Source organism: Dendrobates tinctorius, unplaced genomic scaffold (genome assembly GCF_039654945.1).
Source record: "Dendrobates tinctorius isolate UK_male_01 unplaced genomic scaffold, ASM3965494v1 ptg000231l, whole genome shotgun sequence".
Taxonomy (NCBI): domain Eukaryota; kingdom Metazoa; phylum Chordata; class Amphibia; order Anura; family Dendrobatidae; genus Dendrobates; species Dendrobates tinctorius.
In genome coordinates, this window is record NW_027361898.1 from 23,339,730 (window position 1) to 23,358,590 (window position 18,861).

General features: G+C 43.3%; 1 protein-coding gene across 2 annotated transcripts; it reads left to right on the top strand.

Moving 5' to 3' along the window:
- Positions 1–1,579: 1,579 nt before the first annotated feature.
- GCNA (germ cell nuclear acidic peptidase) lies at positions 1,580–18,051 on the top strand. Of its 2 annotated transcripts, XM_073556192.1 has the most exons (13): positions 1,582–1,737; positions 3,063–3,149; positions 3,698–3,842; positions 4,068–4,122; positions 4,754–4,800; positions 5,849–5,912; positions 7,837–7,922; positions 8,011–8,382; positions 9,243–9,390; positions 9,524–9,668; positions 13,890–14,025; positions 14,130–14,334; positions 17,602–18,051. In XM_073556192.1, the coding sequence occupies exons 1-13, from the start codon at positions 1,675–1,677 to the stop codon at positions 17,846–17,848; spliced, it is 1,800 nt and encodes a 599-aa protein (XP_073412293.1). In that variant the 5' UTR covers positions 1,582–1,674; the 3' UTR covers positions 17,849–18,051. The 2 variants fall into 2 exon arrangements, with proteins under 2 accessions (XP_073412294.1, XP_073412293.1); XM_073556193.1 differs by lacking the exon at positions 3,063–3,149 and having other exon boundaries at positions 1,580–1,737.
- Positions 18,052–18,861: the final 810 nt, after the last annotated feature.

Genomic DNA, 18,861 nt, shown 5'->3' on the forward strand with positions numbered 1-18,861 from the left:
TATACCACTGCCCCTGTCACCCCCATACTGGTATACCACTGCCCCTGTCACCCCCATACTGGTATACCACTGCCCGTCACCCCCATACTGGTATAGCACTGCCCCTGTCACCCCCATACTGGTATAGCACTGCCCCTGTCACCCCCATACTGGTGTAGCACTGCCCGTCACCCAATACTGGTGTAGCACTGCCCGTCACCCAATACTGGTGTAGCACTGCCCGTCACGCCATACTGGTATAGCACTGCCCCTGTCACCCCCATACTGGTATAGCACTGCCCCTGTCACCCCCATACTGGTATAGCACTGCCCCTTTCACCCCCATACTGGTATAGCACTGCCCCTGTCACCCCCATACTGGTATAGCACTGCCCCTGTCACCCCCATACTGGTATAGCACTGCCCTTGTCACCCCCATACTGGTATAGCACTGCCCCTGTCACCCCCATACTGGTGTAGCACTGCCCCTGTCACGCCATACTGGTGTAGCACTGCCCGTCACGCCATACTGGTATAGCACTGCCCCTGTCACCCCCATACTGGTATAGCACTGCCCCTGTCACCCCCATACTGGTATAGCACTGCCCCTGTCACCCCCATACTGGTATAGCACTGCCCCTGACATCCCATACTAGTGTAGCACGGCCCCTGTCACCCCCATACTGGTATAGCACTGCCCCTGTCACCCCCATACTGGTATAGCACTGCCCCTGACACCCCATACTGGTATAGCACTGCCCCTGTCACCCCATACTGGTATAGCACTGCCCCTGTCACCCCCATACTGGTATAGCACTGCCCCTGACACCCCATACTGGTATAGCACTGCCCCTGTCACCCCCATACTGGTATAGCACTGCCCCTGACACCCCATACTGGTATAGCACTGCCCCTGTCACCCCCATACTGGTATAGCACTGCCCCTGTCACCCCCATACTGGTATAGCACTGCCCCTGTCACCCCCATACTGGTATAGCACTGCCCCTGTCACCCCCATACTGGTATAGCACTGCCCCTGTCACCCCCATACTGGTATAGCACTGCCCCTGACACCCCCATACTGGTATAGCACTGCCCCTGTCACCCCCATACTGGTATAGCACTGCCCCTGTCACCCCATACTGGTATAGCACTGCCCCTGTCACCCCCATACTGATATAGCACTGCCCCTGACACCCCATACTGGTATAGCACTGCCCCTGTCACCCCCATACTGGTATAGCACTGCCCCTGTCACCCCCATACTGGTATAGCACTGCCCCTGTCACCCCCATACTGGTATAGCACTGCCCCTGTCACCCCCATACTGGTATAGCACTGCCCCTGTCACCCCCATACTGGTATAGCACTGCCCCTGACACCCCATACTGGTATAGCACTGCCCGTCACCCCCATACTGGTATAACACTGACGCAACCTATCAGCCAATGTGAATTATACCATACATCTGTGACCGTCACATTAGAGGCTGCGCACACAGCAAGAGGACTGGAATCAACCCACCTCCAGGGGGCGCTCTGTCCGCTGTTAATCCTCGATACAGACGCGCTCCGGCTGCACAGTATTCGCTTATAGTCCGGAAGTGATTGTGTGACGTCACTGAGAGGTGCCGGATGTTTCTGTTTCGCGGGAACTTTAAACGTCTGGTATTATCGTAACTCCCCAGGAGGATCATGGCCGCGGAGACAAAGAGCCTGCTGGAGAGGATCTCCGGCCGCCTGGCGGGGACTCGGCCTGTGAGTGATGGCGGCAGCGCTCTGCGCCCTTTTGTTATTGCGCGCCCATGGACCCCGGTCTATCGCTCCGCTTCCGGGTGTCATTGCTGATGTCAGTTGCAGGCTGCATTATGTTGGCCCCCTCGCCGTCTGATCACAGGGTGGGGTGATATCTCGGTACCGGTTTCCAGGCAGTGGCGCTATAGACGCTACATTAGCCGCACACACTGCTCGGGTGTTCTGTCCATCTACATATTTATCTATAACCTCACGTTATATCACGTTGCGTTTTTTAATGCAAGTTAAAAGCCACGTTTTACAGTACCAGCAAAAGCTGTGAGATTTCAGACCTGTCATGCACACGCATTGTTTGTTTTTTTTTCCCTGACTGAATTAAACTGCTGCGTTTTCGAAAAGCTGCAGCATGTCCCTTCTCTTGGCAGCATTTTATCACCCATGGAAAGCAATAAGTAAGGCTAGTTCACACTAGCGTTTATTTGACGCAGCACACAGCGCTGCTAAGCCCCGCCCCATCCGGTCATCGCCGCCTACTATTGCACATGGACGCTTGCGATCTGCGCACCCTATCTTTAGCATAGGGTGCGCTGGCCGCGTGCTAGTAGGATTTTGCCGTGCGCTGCGCACTGTTGAAGGTGCACCGTGCACGCTGAAATGCAACATGCTGCGTTCGGCGCGCACCTTCAACAGTGCGCAGCACACGCCAAAATCCTACTAGCCCGCGGCCAGCGCACGATCTGCGCTCCCTATGCTAAAGATAGGGTGCGCAGATCGCATGCGTCCATGTGCAATAGTAGGAGGTGATGACCGGATGGGGCGGGCAGGGAGCCGGCAGGGTGCGGGGCTTAGCGACACCGTGCTCTGCGTCGAATAAACGCTAGTGTGAAACTAGCCTAAGTGCCAAAAACACAGGTATCAGGTTTTGTTGCATTTTTGGTACCGAAAACTCAAACAGGCACTAAACTGTAAGCATGAAAAACGTAGCAAAACCAATGCTTTTTTTTGTTGTTTTTACAGCAGCTTCTTTACTGCCAAGAGAGCAGGTTGTGCACATAGCCTTAGTCATGTGGAAAGGCACAATATTGACTTCTAGGATTGCTACCGCCGATAGCTGGCACTAGAGTTCCCGTCTTTTCTCTCTGAAAAGGCTAATTACATTATTGTGCTGAATGGCTACAATTAGTAGTCCATGAAAGATCTCTATTGAAACTCTCAGAACATTCCCAGCAATGATTCATGCAGTGTGGCCAGTAATGGTGACTGTATCTGCTTCTGCCACGTTCAGTTTGCACCTTGACTTGTCGTCTTTTTTTTTTTTTTTTTAATAGAAAGAGGCTTTTATGCGCAAAACGATCCTTTGCATTAGAGATGTAACTAGAAGAAGGACCCCACTGATTATTATGGGGACAGTCTGGGTATGTTTATGTGGAATGTAAAAAGAGTCTGCATGCTGCACTTTTTCATCTGTTCTAGTAACATGCAAAAATGCATGTAGACTGCACCATATTTCAGGCTACTGCTTCGGTTTTCATCCCTTATGCAGTGTATCTGTTTTGCACGTAAATTTTGTCTGTTCCTTCAAGTGGAACAGACTGCATGTGGAAATGTGAACATAGACTGATGTGTGCGGCTGAAAACGATGGTTCAGCAGGGATTTCTTTGTTGACCCATTCACCTACTTATAACTGATATGCATGGCCGTCTTCATTGGATAAATGTTTCTTCTCATACTTGCTTTACTCTATATGGTCACCAGATCAAAACCTTCCATACAATGAATATACTGTCTAAGGCCTCCTAATCTACCCACTACTATACCCAAAAGTCTGCATTAGAAGTATGTAGTCACATAAATAGTTATTGGTAAGATCTTACATACCGTAATTAAGATTAAGCCTTTTCTAATTGCCAAAGAAATCCATCCAAGTGGGTCAAATTTTCTTCTACTTTATTCTTCTTCTAGTCCTCTATAAGACAAAAGTCAGCTCCACTGCCCCGGAGTCGAGAAGGTGATTGCAGTCCCGAGCTGAGTTATTGTGCTCAGGATTTAGAGGATAATACTCCCCCAAAGCAACTGTCGCCTCAAAGCCATTGGGCCAGACAACCAGGTACCTGCACTATTGAGGAGGGTAAAAATCAGGATCTCTTGATTCTAAGTAGTGATGTGCGATCATGCTCAGTAAGTTAAGTCCCTGTGGCTGCATGTCTCACGGCTGTTCAACTCCTACAGGGTTGTCTAACAAACAGGCAGTCCTTGCATATGTTGCGGCTGACATGCAGCCACAGTGGTTTTATAAAATATTTTTCACTAATTAGTTGTCTGTTATTTTTAGAGCCAAAATGTACAGTAACAAGCAGTAAATCCAGATCTGTGTCTGAGAAGCCAAGGTAACCTATGTAGTAGTAATAATCGTTATTTTTAAATGTGCCTGTTTGTAAGGGATATTTGGAAAGCTCGGTCATGTTATGTCACCCTAAGTAACAGCTGTAAATAGGAGAACCCTCAGCCTGTAAACCAAATGTGCAACTTGTGTTTACTAATCTACCTGTACTAACTAATATCCACCAATGTTCTACTCTGTCAGCACAGAATGACTGTTCAAACCAAGTACGGGTGCTCGATGCTTCATGGCGGGGCTGACCATTTAACTGTGTCTTCCCACCTGCTTGTTTTCCTTCACTTCCACCACCCACCATCTTTTTTTGATTGACAGCTGTTTGGTCTTCATAGAGCTACAGAGCGGCATAGGTAGGTGGCAACATGAACTTGAATGATTGGCCCCGCCATGATTCACTGAGCCTGTACTTGGTTTGAACAGTCATTCTTTGCTGACAGTTGCTTTAAAGCTGATCAGACAGCCCTCTACACCCACATAGTGTGCACTGTGCAGTTTCTCCACTTTCCGGTCCATGTGGATGATTGATCATTTATTTACAGGGGTAGAAAGATGAATATTACGTGATCATACATTGTCATACATTTTGTTTGATTCATAACTTTTTTTTTCTCCTTGCCTAGGTCGTGTGTGATGGTAACTGATTCCAGTGATGAAGAGTTTGAGAAATGTATGTGTATTAATTTTGTGGATTATTCCTACATTTGGTTTATTAAACTGTTTCCACCTTTTATTATTGTTGCCAGTGATTAGTAGAAATCCTTAGGATTTATCCTGTGCCTTCTCTGCACTAGAATCCAGATACTCCCACTCGAACCTGACACTAGGCTTATTATAGAATGGGCTACTGCCAGGATTCCTGCGTTTAGGGGTCCTTTAGAGGACTGAGGGTGAGTGCACACATTGCGGATTCTGCTGCGGATCCACAGCGGATTTGGCCCTGCGGATCCGCAGCAGTTTCTGCTGCGTTGTACAGTACCTTTTTATATTCAATGGAAATTGAAAAACGCAGTGCACATGCTGCGGATTAGCTGCGGTTTTTAAATCCGCAGCATGTCAATTCTTTGTGCGGAATCCACAGCGGTTTGACACCTGCTCCATCACCAGGTGTCAAAACGCAGGCTAATCCGCAGGTAAAACGCAGGTCTTTTGACCTGCGGATTTAGCCAAATCCGCAACATGTGCACTTACCCTAATACATTTTGAACTTGGAAGATTTACCTGATTTTCAGGACTTCATATTCATGTTTCCTTTGTAATAAGTACACTTCCTTTGGGTGGAGACTGGACATAAAGGAATCTTATTACATAGAGGTTATCCTGTGTTTGGAAGGACATTTTAATTGGATACACTTCAAAATTTTGGTTATATAATTGGCTGCTTCAGAGAGCGGGAAATAAACTATAATGACATCTACTGAAGGTGGAAATCCTAAAAGTTATTATTGACCTGTTAAAGGGTCTTGCCACATGATTAGAATAGGAAGCCAAACCAGAAACTCCATTTGCGGACAAGTTTTTCGATGTGTTTGCCCCTCATCAGTGAAAAGCAGGAGACCTGGATTGGCTGGTTGAAAGGCCTCTGACAGAGGATTTAAATGGTCAATTTTCTCCTTGTGGAGAGTTCTAAGTATTTTGGTTAGAAAACCTATGTATCTGTTGCCCAGCTTCAGTTATATTCATTACATTAACAATTTAATACTTTATTCATTTTATAGTTTTAACAGAACTGAAAACGCCAAAAAGCTCATCAAATAAAGTTTGCGATAAAAAAAGCAACAGGTATTTTGAAAAAATGAATGTGATCCCTAGTTAAATGTATCAAATTATAGATATAAATACCGTAATTCATGGTTTGCATTCTGTCTTTCATAAGCTTGTTTTGAGTGGAAGGAGATAATTTTATAGTTTGGCCCTGATTCATCAAGACTGGGTTTTTTTCTTCCACATCTGTTTTGATGAGGTAATGTTTTGGAGCCAGATGTTCCTGATTCATTAACCCTTGGATGTATTTTCATTTTTGCATTTTCGTTTTTTGCTCCCCTTCTTCCCAGAGCCATACCTTATTTTATTTTTCGGTCAGTATGGCCATGTGAGGGCTTATTTTTTGCGGGACGAGTTGTACTTTTGAAAGACACCATTGGTTTTAACATGTTGTGTACTGGAAAACGGAAAAAAATTCCAAGTGCCGTAAAATTGGCAAAAGAAAGTGCAATCCCACAGGTTTTTTTTTTATTTTATTTTTTTTACCTTGTTCACTAAATGCTATGACTGACCTGCCATTATGATTTACTAGGTCATTACGAGTTCATAGACACCAAACATGTCTGGAATTTTTATTCACCACTTAGATAAAAAAAACAAAACAAAGTTTGTTAAAAATGCCATTTTCTGAGACCCGTAGCATCTCCATTTTTCGTGATCTGGGGTCGGGTGAGGGCTTATTTTTTTGTGGGCCGGGGTGATGTTTTTAATGATGCCACATTTGTGCAGATACGTTCTCTTGATTGCCCGTTATTGCATGTTAATGCAATGTTGGGGCGACCAAAAAAAACATATTTCTGGTGTTTTAACTTTTTTTTTTCTCTCGTTATGCCGTTTAGCGATTGAGTTAATTCTTTTTATTTTTATACTGATCGGGTGATTCTGAACACGGCAATAATAAATGTGTATGTTTGATTTTTTATTTTGAATGAGACGAAAGAGGGGTGATTTGAACTTTTATATTTTAGTATTTTTAAAAATATATATATACATAGTTTGTTTGTTTTTTACTTGTAGAATGCTTCAATAGTCTCCATGGGACAGCTGACGTGCAGGAAAAGATGTGGGCTCAGTGCCGGAGCCCACATCAAAGGGAGGGAGTCCGATATCAGCGTACTATTACGCCTGATGTTGGAAAGGTGTTAAGAAGCACTCGCAACTTAATGAATCCAACGTATCTGAAAAGTGCTTTGCGCCTCTCCCAAAAACTGTTCACCCAGTCTGACTTCTTCTCGATGTTTAATTTGTCCAAAGTTGGGGACAGTGGCACCAGCGCTGATTTGGTGCAGGACTAGTCAACCCAATGGTGCTGGCAATGGGGTGATAAGTGTTCTTATTTTAACAGCGCCAAACATGAGGAGCGAGAAGGGGTTGTCATAGTAGTGGAAAACCACTTGAATTTGAGTGGGGTTTGCCACTGCCCCAACTTGTTGAAATTGGTGTGAGAACACAATGTTGTGAATTTTTTTTGTAACTTTTCAAAGCTTTTTTTTTTTTTTTTTTTTTTTTTTTTGTCAGAATTCTGTTGTATAGTCTGTAATGATGGCAAATATTATGTATTCACGTGTACTACTGAGTAATATAAACAAAAACATGTAAAACTGTCAGTCTGTGTGTGTGTTGATGAGAAAGGTAATATCCTGGTGTTTTTGGCATGTAAAAAATAGTGTGTAAATAATAAGACACCTCTCATTCTTATGCTGCTGTCAGATAAAGGAATGTAGGAGACCTGTCAAAGCAGCTCTTTACCAGGCACTACCCTCGGGGGCTTATGCTTGATCGCCTTGCTAGTGTTCAGCAGCACTTTTTACCCAGGATTTGGTTTGCTGCTGTCTGATTTTTATCTTTTAAAATGGATGGTTTTTTTTTTTTTTTTTTTTTTTGAGAGATCTGAAATATGTATATAAATATTTATATGAAACACATTTATTGCCTTTCACAGTTTGAAGGGTTTCATTGTTGAATCGGATGATGACGACTTTGATTCAATATTTTCTAAAAAGGGTACAACATCTAATATTAAAAATGGTAGGTAGTGTTCACTCATGTTTCCCAGCTGTGTTGTCTTAGAATTGAACCATTGTTCAGGATTCTAACTATTCTCTTTGGTTCATAGGAAGGAAGGTGTCTGATACAGGATCTGAGAAATCTCAGGGGAGCCTCTCCTCTCTGCGGTGGGAGTCTCCGGTGTTTATCAGTGACAGTGATGATTCCATAGTAATTAAAAGTACAACGTGTGACCGCAGAAAAAATCACAAAACCAAGAACTCCAAATCAGAGCAAACAAATGGCAAGGAAAACACCCTGAAGACCAACCACTTGAGTAGAACGAAAGCAGAGCTATGGCCTGCTGGACATCTGCCCGCGTTTGCTTCTACCGGTAGCTCTGATGAGGAGTTTGAATGTCTGATGGATCGCATTAAAAACCGGACGAAGACCCAGACGCCTTGTTCAACCACAAATAAAATCAAGCCAAAGTTTGCAACAGGTTAGTTATTGAAACTAACATAAGGTAACATATTAATCAATTTTCTGCTATATAATGGGCACTTTGGGCAAAACAGTTTGACTTGTGCAATTCCTGAAAGGGCACAGCTTGACCAATATACTGTTTGGCGGTCTTTAAATCCGTGTCATGGACTGCCACTTCAGGGCATGTTCTGGCTGTAGCACAGAGTTGTCTGGAACATTTCCTTTTTAAAGATTTTATAAACACATCCAACACTACAGGAAATCTATGGAATTTTTTTTAAAATCTTTTGGGGAAAGGTGGGAGAGGTCAAAGCATTGCACAAGAGAGTTTGCTTTGATCATCTCTGTCTGAGGAACTGTCCTTGCATAGAAATGCTGGTAATTATAAGGACCCTTTTTATTTAACGCACACAAAATATCAATTCACAGTAGTTGCGCTACATTTTTAGGTTGGTAAAGTTCCTTCATAAAGCTAATAATGAAAACCAATTTTTTTTTTTTTTTACTCCCACAGTGAATTTAATTTTTCCCCCATTAAATAAATGCAGAAACTCATACTTGCAGCAAAAGGCTGTGTTAATGCCTTCTTACATTGGTTTGTACTGCCTATTGGTACATTAAAGGAGTAGTCTCTTCTTAAATGGGTATAATTGCAAAGGGCTGGCTGTTTCAGAGGGTAGACAACAACCTGAAAAAGTGTGTGGGTTGCAAGCCAAGTTTTATATATCTTGGTCAACCACAATGGTAATGAAAGAGAGGCCTTCTACACAAGACATAGAGGGGCTGCAATGTCATATTATGATGGTTTTGGACATGCCAGGGAATATATTTTCTGTATTCTCACTCGTATATATTTCTGTATGTCAACCTTGATAGAACCAAAATTGCGATGCTTTGATCTAACAAACAAGAAGGAAAGGAGTCCAAGATTAGCCACAGACGTTAATTCAAGTCCATATTTTACCAAAGAGAAAGTACTGAAGGAACCAGTTTGTTGCGTGGAAAAGACACCAGCAGAGAAAATGTGAGTCTGTTAGGACCCCAAAGTGACATGCTATAGAGCTTGGCATGTAATAAGTCTGATTGCTGCCATACGTGATTCATGTGTTCAGAGAAGAAATCTAGTGGCTTAAAATGATCTTCTGCTGCTTTCCCAGAATGAATCCCTGTAAAGTAGAAGGCTGCTTCCTTCAAGATCTTTCCTGTGCAACGTCTACATATGTGAAGACTTTCAAGCAGAAAAAGCACGAGCTGACAGTGCGATTGTACAGCCTTTACAATCAGACAATATTTGAACAGCAGGTATATTGCCAAACCTGTGCTTATATGCACCCATGTTTCCCTGCCCAGGCCTCCAACAAAATGCACTAACAGGATGCAGTGGACCCACAGGTGCAAAAATGCCAATGAGACAACCACCCAGTCTTCCAATCCATGGAGAGGGAGGTTGTTTGGCATACTAATGCACAAAATAATTCTGTATGCCACGCTCTTCACACACAGGCAATGCAGAGCATCTGGCTTACAGCCTATTGGTGACGCCCATACTATTAGATTAGGTGGGCTGTCCAGTGCTATCCAAAATGCATCCCATGTGAACAGACTCCACAGTTTACATATTGCTGGCAGGGAAACAAAGCGGGCTAAATATTAGCCAACAAAATCAAAGCCAAAATGACCAAACAATGGTTATCCCACTTGCAGGACGATCAAAAAAACAATGTATAACACTAAGGAAATCGCTAACATCTTCTAAAATTATCTTCCCTCTATAATCTACAGGAAAATACCACACCCCCCCCCCCCTCAACTGATAAATCAGTTTTTGGAGAATGTACAGCTCCCTAAAGTACCAGAGGACACATTACATTTATTAAATCAACCAATATCCCAAGCAGAAATACAGCAAACAATTAGAGGAATGAAAAACAAGTCCCCCGGCCCTGACGATCCAGGGAGCGAATACTTTAAAATATTTCAAGACACACTAGTCCCTCACATGATAACTTTCCAAAATTTTATGCAAACCAGGAAAATTCCAAAAGAGATGATACAGGCAACAATTATACCCATACTCAAACCAGGAAAAACCCTGATCAATTTTAGGTCGATATCATTATTGAACACGGATCTTAACATTTTCGCTAAAATGCTAGCTAATAGGATCTCCGTAATAATCCCGGCCTTGGTGCATAGTGATCAAGTGGGATTTGTCAAATCTAGACAGACCTTGGATGGTACGAGGAGGATGATTAATATCATCCATATAGCTGGAGGGAGGCTGGCCTCCTTTCTTTGGATGCCGAAAAGGTTTTTGTTTGAAGAGCTGTCCAAATTTGGATTTATCGGTAATATAATCCGAGCGATTGCGCCTCTGTACTCTAACCCGTCAGCCTCAGTTCTCATTTCAGGAATGTCAGAGACATTCATTATCACTAATGGCACAAGGCAGGTTGACCACTCTCTCCCCTAATATTCATGCTAATAATCGAACCCTTAGCAGAACAAATCAGATCACGTTCTGGAATAACCGGTATTAAAACTGGCAATGCAGAGCACAAAATCTGTTTATTTGCTGACATTATTTTATCCCTTATTAATCCTGATGAATCACTCAATAGAGTAATGGACGTGATACTCATTTACCCAAGTATCATATTATAAATATCCCCTAATGCCAAATTTTAAGTCTAGCACCCTCTGTACCACATTCTGTAAACCTAAAAGCTAAGTACACCTTTAAATGGGACAATGAGCATATATCTGGGAATCCGCTTGGCCCCATCAGCAAATAAAATGCTCTCGATAAATTATGAAGCTCTCAGACAAAAGATCAAAGGCGACATGCATGAAGCAGCACTACATGTCCTGGCTAAAAAGAAAAGCGTCCGTAAAAATGTTCTTAATTCCCCCCCCCCCCCCCCCAAGATATTGTACATATTCCGCAACCTCCCTATCACAGTCCTTATGAAAATACTCAGTTACAAACAATCATTAAAATGAATATGGCAGGAAAAACAGCAGCGAGTCAAGGCAGACATACTAAACATCCCAATAAAAGAGAAGCCTGGGTTGTCCCTCAGTGGTGAGATATTATAGAGCGACCATATTCGAACAACTGAGGTTGATGTGGAATGATAAGGATGACAGACACTGGAGAGAAATCGAGAGACATCTCATAAAGTCCCCAAATGTTGCATCGATTTTTATTCACATATCATTGCTGGGCCTAACCCTGGCGAGGATAGGTAATTGTCTGCCACCAACAGTGGAAGGCGGTGCTAGGAGTGTGGAGCATTCTACTCAATAAACTGCACACTATTAAGTTTGGCGCTCTCTAAAGCCCCCATAGACTTTGGAGCGGTGTATTGTGGACCTCCAAATTCAAAATTAGAAATCCCTTGGAGGTCCTACTGATTGGAGATATGTACGAGAAAGGTATATTGTTATCCTTCTGTGATCATGATGATTCTTTCGAAAAAAGAGAAAATTTTAAATGTACAATATACCTGATGAAGGACGTTGCAGGCAGAAACGCATTACTTTATCTCGGTAAAGTGTTTTAATAAAAAAAAAAATTTACGAATTATCCTTGTACTCCGGAAACGGCGGAAAGGGAAATCCCCCCCAATACTACATTCACAAGCAAACCTTGCATCAAGGCTGGTTTAGTGCCCATCATTGTGCTGCAGGCCGGAGGATTAGGCTAGGTTCACATTTGCGGTCGACAGCTGCGGACTTCCTCTGTCAAGCTCCGCCCACTGCCGCACCTCCTCCAGTCAGCTCCACCTACATCTGCATGCGGCCTGAGTACCTATCTTTAACATTGGGTACGCAGGTCGTGCGGATGCATGCGGAGGCATCTGCATACATCCGCACGACCTGCGTACCCAATGTTAAAGATGGGTACGCAGGCCGCATGCAGATGTAGGCTGAGCTGACCAGAGGAGGTGTCAGTGGGCGGAGCTTCACGGAGGAAGTCCGCAGGTCGGCCATCCGCAAATGTGAACCTAGCCTTACAAAGACTGGATCCATCACATGGTCCTTTTGAGTGAATACACAAGACATCTAAAGGGTGAGTGCAATAATCAAAATCGTTCATGGCGGATATTATCATACACCTGCACTTAGATTCTGCGCCCCTTGTCTCCTCTTTTATCTCCTCCAATACCCCTATCATCAGAGAGAAATACCACCTCTCACATAATCATTATAAATATTTACAAATAAGACATTTTCTACAGGGGAAAAAAAGATTGTTAAAAAAAAAAAAAAAAAAAAAAGTGATGTGACAGTCTCTTTAAATGGTAACTTTTTTTTTACATAGTGAAAGTTAAGATAACTTGATAACTAACAATCAAACATTTTATATTTAAAAAAAAAAAAAGTCTCTTCGCTGCCACATGTTGGATTTGGGCTTGGGAGTTGGGACTGCCAGTCCCTTATTGCTGTAAAGCTTAGGAGACATTGACTTGGAATATTGCATAATACACTTAGTCATCCACCTGACGACAATTTTTAATTAGGTACCTCCACTTGAAAGACGTCCTTGAGCTGCCAGCACAGTGTTATACAGGATACGACTTGTAAGCTATAAAGTTATATATTAGGATGCCTTTCAGGAATAGTCTCTCAGTTCTGTCTCGCACGTGCAAGTGGCACCCAGCACAACATATGATGCAATCGTATACACTGACTTGGCTTCTTCTGCGCACTGTGTATGCACTGGATGCCACTGGCACTTGCAAGTCAGTACCCACCACTGACACAGGAGACATGTTACCACTTTATCTTTTTTTTTTTGTTTGTTGTTTTTGTTCTGTGACTGAAACTGCAATGCTGGCTGGGGGGTGAATAAGGTTCATTTACAGGATGTGGCGGTGTTATCCAGTCCCTGTAGGACCTGTCTGTAAGATATGCTGCAGTGCCAAGTGTAAATTTCCATTCATCAGTGTCGTCCGCAATTATTGCGGCAAACTATTTTAGCTTTGTTCTCATTATGAAGCAGAAGCTTCTAATGTGGAGGGAGACACTGCTAATATTGCAAATGCAAGACATAAGATGGCCAGAAATGGTGTTATTCACCCGGTACATACACAACTTCTTATTCTGTAAATGCAATTACTTCAAGAACCGGTTACACCATTGTGCTGCATGGAGATCCCTTATAGAGATGAGCAAATTTGTTCGGGTCCCTGCTTCTTTGACAAGCTATGGTGCTTACCGAATAAGCTGCAGAGGGAACCCGGATACATGGAGCGCTCGGCTGATTGGCACCGCAGCTGCATGTGTCGCTGCTGTGTCACTGTCATAACACACACAGGCTCTCCATGCACGTGTTGTGACTGTCAACATATTGCTTGCCGAATAAGCAGGGACCCAAACAATTTCGCTCATGTCTAATCCCTAATATGGCTGACATGCTGACGCTATACCCCCTTCATTAAGTATAACCTGCTTCCAGTATTTTTATTCTTGTTAATTTTGCATTAAATGTTGATTTGAATCTTTCTCTTCTTTAAGCTTCCGGAGAATTTAGAAATATCTTGGAATAAAAAGATGAGAAAGACAGCTGGTTACTGTATCACAGGGCAGAAACAGCCGACGCTGGAGCGATATGCCAGAATAGAGTTATCGGAGAAGGTTTGTGACTCTGCAGGTGGGTTTCATACTGTATATATTCCATCTTTTCCCAGATAATCTATACCACCGTAGTTTGATTTCTTGTTAAGCAGATTTAATGAAACTTTTGGTTCATTTTAGATAGACTCAGGGATACCTTAATCCATGAAGTTTGTCATGCTGCCACTTGGCTCATTAATGGCGTAAGAGATGGGCATGGCCAGTTCTGGAAATTTTATGCTCGAAAGGCCTCCCTCATTCACCCTGAGTTACCAATGGTGAGCCGATGTCACTCGTATGAAATCAATTACAAGTTCACCTATGAATGTTCACGCTGCAAAAACACGTAAGTTGCAGGTTTATTTGAATGTACGTTATTGCCATAGTCTTGTATTTCTGGATTGTATGCGCTTATGACATCTGTTTACAGGTTATGTCTGTCTGTATCAATCTGAGATAAGAAATGTAAAGGATAGGGAGGTAACTTTTTTTTGTTAACCCCTTCTCGGCATCCACAATATATTTATGGCACAGTGGACAAGGAGGTTCTGCAAATTGCTGCACATGTGCTGTGATGGATCAGGTTCAGCAGCACAGAAGGTATCAGCTGGTTTTTTTTGTCTTTTGTTTTTTTTTGCGGAAACCTTGCTGTGAATCAATGCAAACACCAATCCAGGCTGTTTGTAGGGACTCCCTCAGCACACAATAACTGTTCAAACCAATTACAGACGCTTGGTGCATCATGGTGGGGGAAATCCTTTATATACACCTTCCTTCCCACCTGGTAGGTTTCAATCTCTCAGCCTCCCTTTTTAATTGACAGCTATGGCTTCATAGCACCAGAGAGGGATGGAGAACAAGCAGGTGGTGGGTGTAATTATTTGGCCACCATGATACACCTAGCGCCTGTACTTGATTTGAACAGCTGTACTGTGCCAACAGTCCCATAAACCCTTCACATGCCATGCTAAGTAGCAGCTGGGACATGTAGATTGTTGTGAGAGTGAAGGGGCTTCCTCTTTCACTCCATAAGCACACCTGCAACACAATCGAGTGGTGCCGATAGTTGTCATGGCAATTGCAGGTCAATTCATGACCTGTCAATCTACCAGGCACATCAGGTTCTAACAGGCCTCCTGTAATTGTAAACCTGATGGTTCAAATACCCTGCAATACACAGGACCATACATTATAGGTCTATAAGACGCACCCCAGGTTTAGCAGAAAATGGAAGGATGTTTTTCCTATAAATTAAAACCTCCCTGGCTGTTAAAGTGGAGGGGTCATTATTGCTAACTTTAATGTACTAGTGCAGTCCTGGACAAATTCCGGCCAGCGGTCCGAGACAGCCGTGGGGCTGGAAACCAGAGGTCCGTGTGCCGCACCGTGTCCGCCCGCTCTCTGTCTCCATCTGTGCTGAATCACTGACTGCGTTGGTGGAGGGGCCTCCGGCCACTTAATCCACCAATCAACGTGTGAAACGGCTGACGCGGTGATGTCATTTCATTGCGTCAGCTGTGTACTGCGGAGAGTAAGTGCACCAGAGACACCGATACAGGAGCAGAACACTGAGGAACGGGACTGAGGTGAGTATGTGGTTATATATATATATATATATATATATATATATATATATATATATATATATAATTTTTTTTTTTTTTTTTTTTATTCCCTCCCCCCCCCCCATATGTATGGGATATTTGGGTGGGCATGGGGAGGCTATGGGGGTGTCGTGCTGGGCATGGGGAGGCTGTATGGGGGTGTTGTGCTGGGCATGGGGGGGCTGTATGGGGGTGTCGCGCAGGGCATGGGGACGCTGTATGGGGGTGTCGCGCAGGGCATGGGGACGCTGTATGGGGGTGTCGTGCAGGGCATGGGGACGCTGTATGGGGGTGTCGTGCAGTGTATAGCAGGATGTGAGTATACTTAAATCTGCTACATATTAAGTGATACAATTAATATAATTATCAATAATATAATTATATATCGATATTTAATATTGAGTAGAATTAATTTCAGCCTATTGGATCGGCCCTCCACAACAGTCACTGTCTCTCATGTGGCCCTTCGGGAAAATTAATTGCCCACCCCTGTACTAGTGTAGAATAGGGAGGTAAAATATCTGTTAGTGTCTCTACACGCGCACATGCATATATAGATGCGCACGCTTACTGCATATATGGACGTGCAGGCTCACAGCTCAGGTTCTGGTGTCCTAGCTTTGAGTGATGCTTTAGCCATGCTATTTATTGTGCCTTTTAACCAGTATCTTAGACTTTGGCTTCACAAACAAACAGCTTTTTTTTATTTTGTGTTAATACAAAGTATCCATTTTCTGTATCTATGAGCTATGTCAAATCCTGGCTTTGATGGGACAGTGTTAAAGGAATTATCCAACTTTGGGGAAAAAAAAAAAACCTTGTATGGTCTGGCTCTACTGGATACAGAGGCTTGAACACTACATATTATTTATATTTTTTTTTTTTTTTTTTTTTTTTTTACACACAGCTACATTTAATACACTGAAGCTACCTACTAAAGGGGTTGTCCAGGTTTGGGCAAGGAATATACAGTCAATATTACCACTGAGAGCGGGCAGTCACTAGACCACATGTTGCGAGTTGCTTTCACCTACCAAGTAGACATCCTGCATCTCTAAATTGGCTTCAATTGCGAGAATCCCAACGGGTTCAGTCATCACTTGACTACTGTAAGAAAGCCCTTACTGAGAGCTGAAACAGCTGGGTAGATACTGTAGACCATTTTTCTTTTTAAACCGATGCTGAAGTTTATTCAGAGATGCGCAGCAGGAACAGTTCATGGAAGCTAGTGAGACAAAGCACGTGGACACTCGCAGGGTCCATACAAACAAAGTAGCCCTAGGTTGTCTGGCGGTGGGCTGGCCATGATCTGACAGTGGTGTGGCCTGTCAGTAGACTGGTAGTGTTATGACCCTGAACAAGTATCGGGGCTTTTTATACATGGTTAAGCAAAGGAACTACATATTGTGGCAAAAGGTGTATACATGATAACCTCATAATGCAGAGGAAAACGTGTTTTAGAACAAAGAATACAATGACACAATATGACATTAATGAACACTTCCTAAACTACATAAAAACCATAAATATCCATGTTCCTATTAGCTACTGTCGTTAATCAGATCACTGTTTTTAGCCTAGTCACAACTCTTGACATATTGATAACTCTTGGTTCTGGTGTCTATCTTAATTCAACTAATTATATGGTAGTGAATAGTATATAACACTTATTAACTATCACAGTGCTCTGCAGCTGTTCCAATTAGTCTCCCAGGGCTCCAAACATACTAATAGGTCATTTTATACCTCTAGTCTAGAGAGACTCGGCTCTTTTAGGAAAGTTAGTTGACTAGAGATTGTCCAAGATGGCTGCTAGCCGTAATTGCTGTGTTAGGAAGAAATGCAAAAAAAAGGGGTTCAGCTCCTAATGAAATCAATCTCCACAATGAACTAGTAGGTGACGACTGGCCGTGTATGTCTTGGGTGTTATGGCAATATAGGTGTCGGGCTGCTGAGAAGTTGAGCAACTAGTTTGTGCCTACTAACCAATGATCTCCATCTCCTCATAGAATTGGACGGCACTCAAAGTCTCTAGACACTGAGAAGTTTGTCTGTGCTTCATGTAAGGGAAAACTTGTCCTACAGACAACCAACAACAAAGATGGAGCCCCCTCTGGTAATCAACTTACTCCATTTGCCAAATTTGTTAAGGAGAATTATGGGTCTGCAAAGAAAGAACATGCTGGGATGAGCCATGCAGAAGTGATGCAGAAACTCAGTGCCGATTTTTCCACCAAGACCAAAATTTTCAGTTAAATTTATTGTGAATGTGAATCTGTTCTCATGTGAAACTTCGTCGTATTGAGAAAATGTCAATCTACTTAGATTAATCTCACAGTTCGAATTATGTGAGAGTTGGATAAATGCGCTTTGTAAGAGATCTGTGAGTCTGTAGCTTCACTGTTAGTTCCTCTATATGTCTATTTTTGTATACATTTAATAAATAATTTTTTAGAAGACATGCATCTTTCTATATCCTGAGAGTCTTCCTGGGTGGGAACGACCCGTCCTGCCAGGAGAATCTGTTGAATCCTGTTCTGGATGGCTGGCCCTGGTAGGTTCTTGGAAGCCAGGCTGGGCTTGTCACAAAGAAGTTCTCTGGAGACATGTCCTGTCGGATATTGTTCTAAGATGAAAACCTTCAAAAGAAACTAAATTGAACTATGCAGCGGGGCAAGTGTTTAGCCCTTTGTTGAGGAAGTGCTCTTACCTACCTCTACCACTCCCCGTGTTGTTCGAGATTATTTTATCTAGTTCTTTTCCGAAAAAATGGGAATTTTTGGGAAGGTAGGCCGGTTAGGAACTTTTTGGATGCTAAGTCTGCGTTACATGCCTTAAGCCATATGACCCTGTCGGTAGTGAGGTTGTTGTCAGCTGCCAGGGCTGAACAGGCGGCTGCCTCAAGGGATGCTGTCAGGAGGACTTACCTGTGTGACCGACTTGGTTCGGTGGGAAGAGTATTTGCAAGAATACACTGGCGGAGATGTTTCGCCCAGTCCGAAACTGCCTTGGCCACCTATGTAGCCGCGATTGACGAGCAGAAGGCTGAGCCCGCAACCTCTAAGGCTGATGTGGTAAATGTTTTGGTGTGTCAGAGGGCTCCTTTAAGGAGGAACTGTTAGACAGAGGGAGACTGGTGTTTGTGGAAGATCAGGGGAATTCACAAAGGCAGACTCTACCCACTTTTGAAGCAGGTTTCCAAAAGAATGCTGGACGTTTATGCATTTTCTTCTATGGAAGCGCTGGGCCCGGTGCTCCCATTCCTTAGC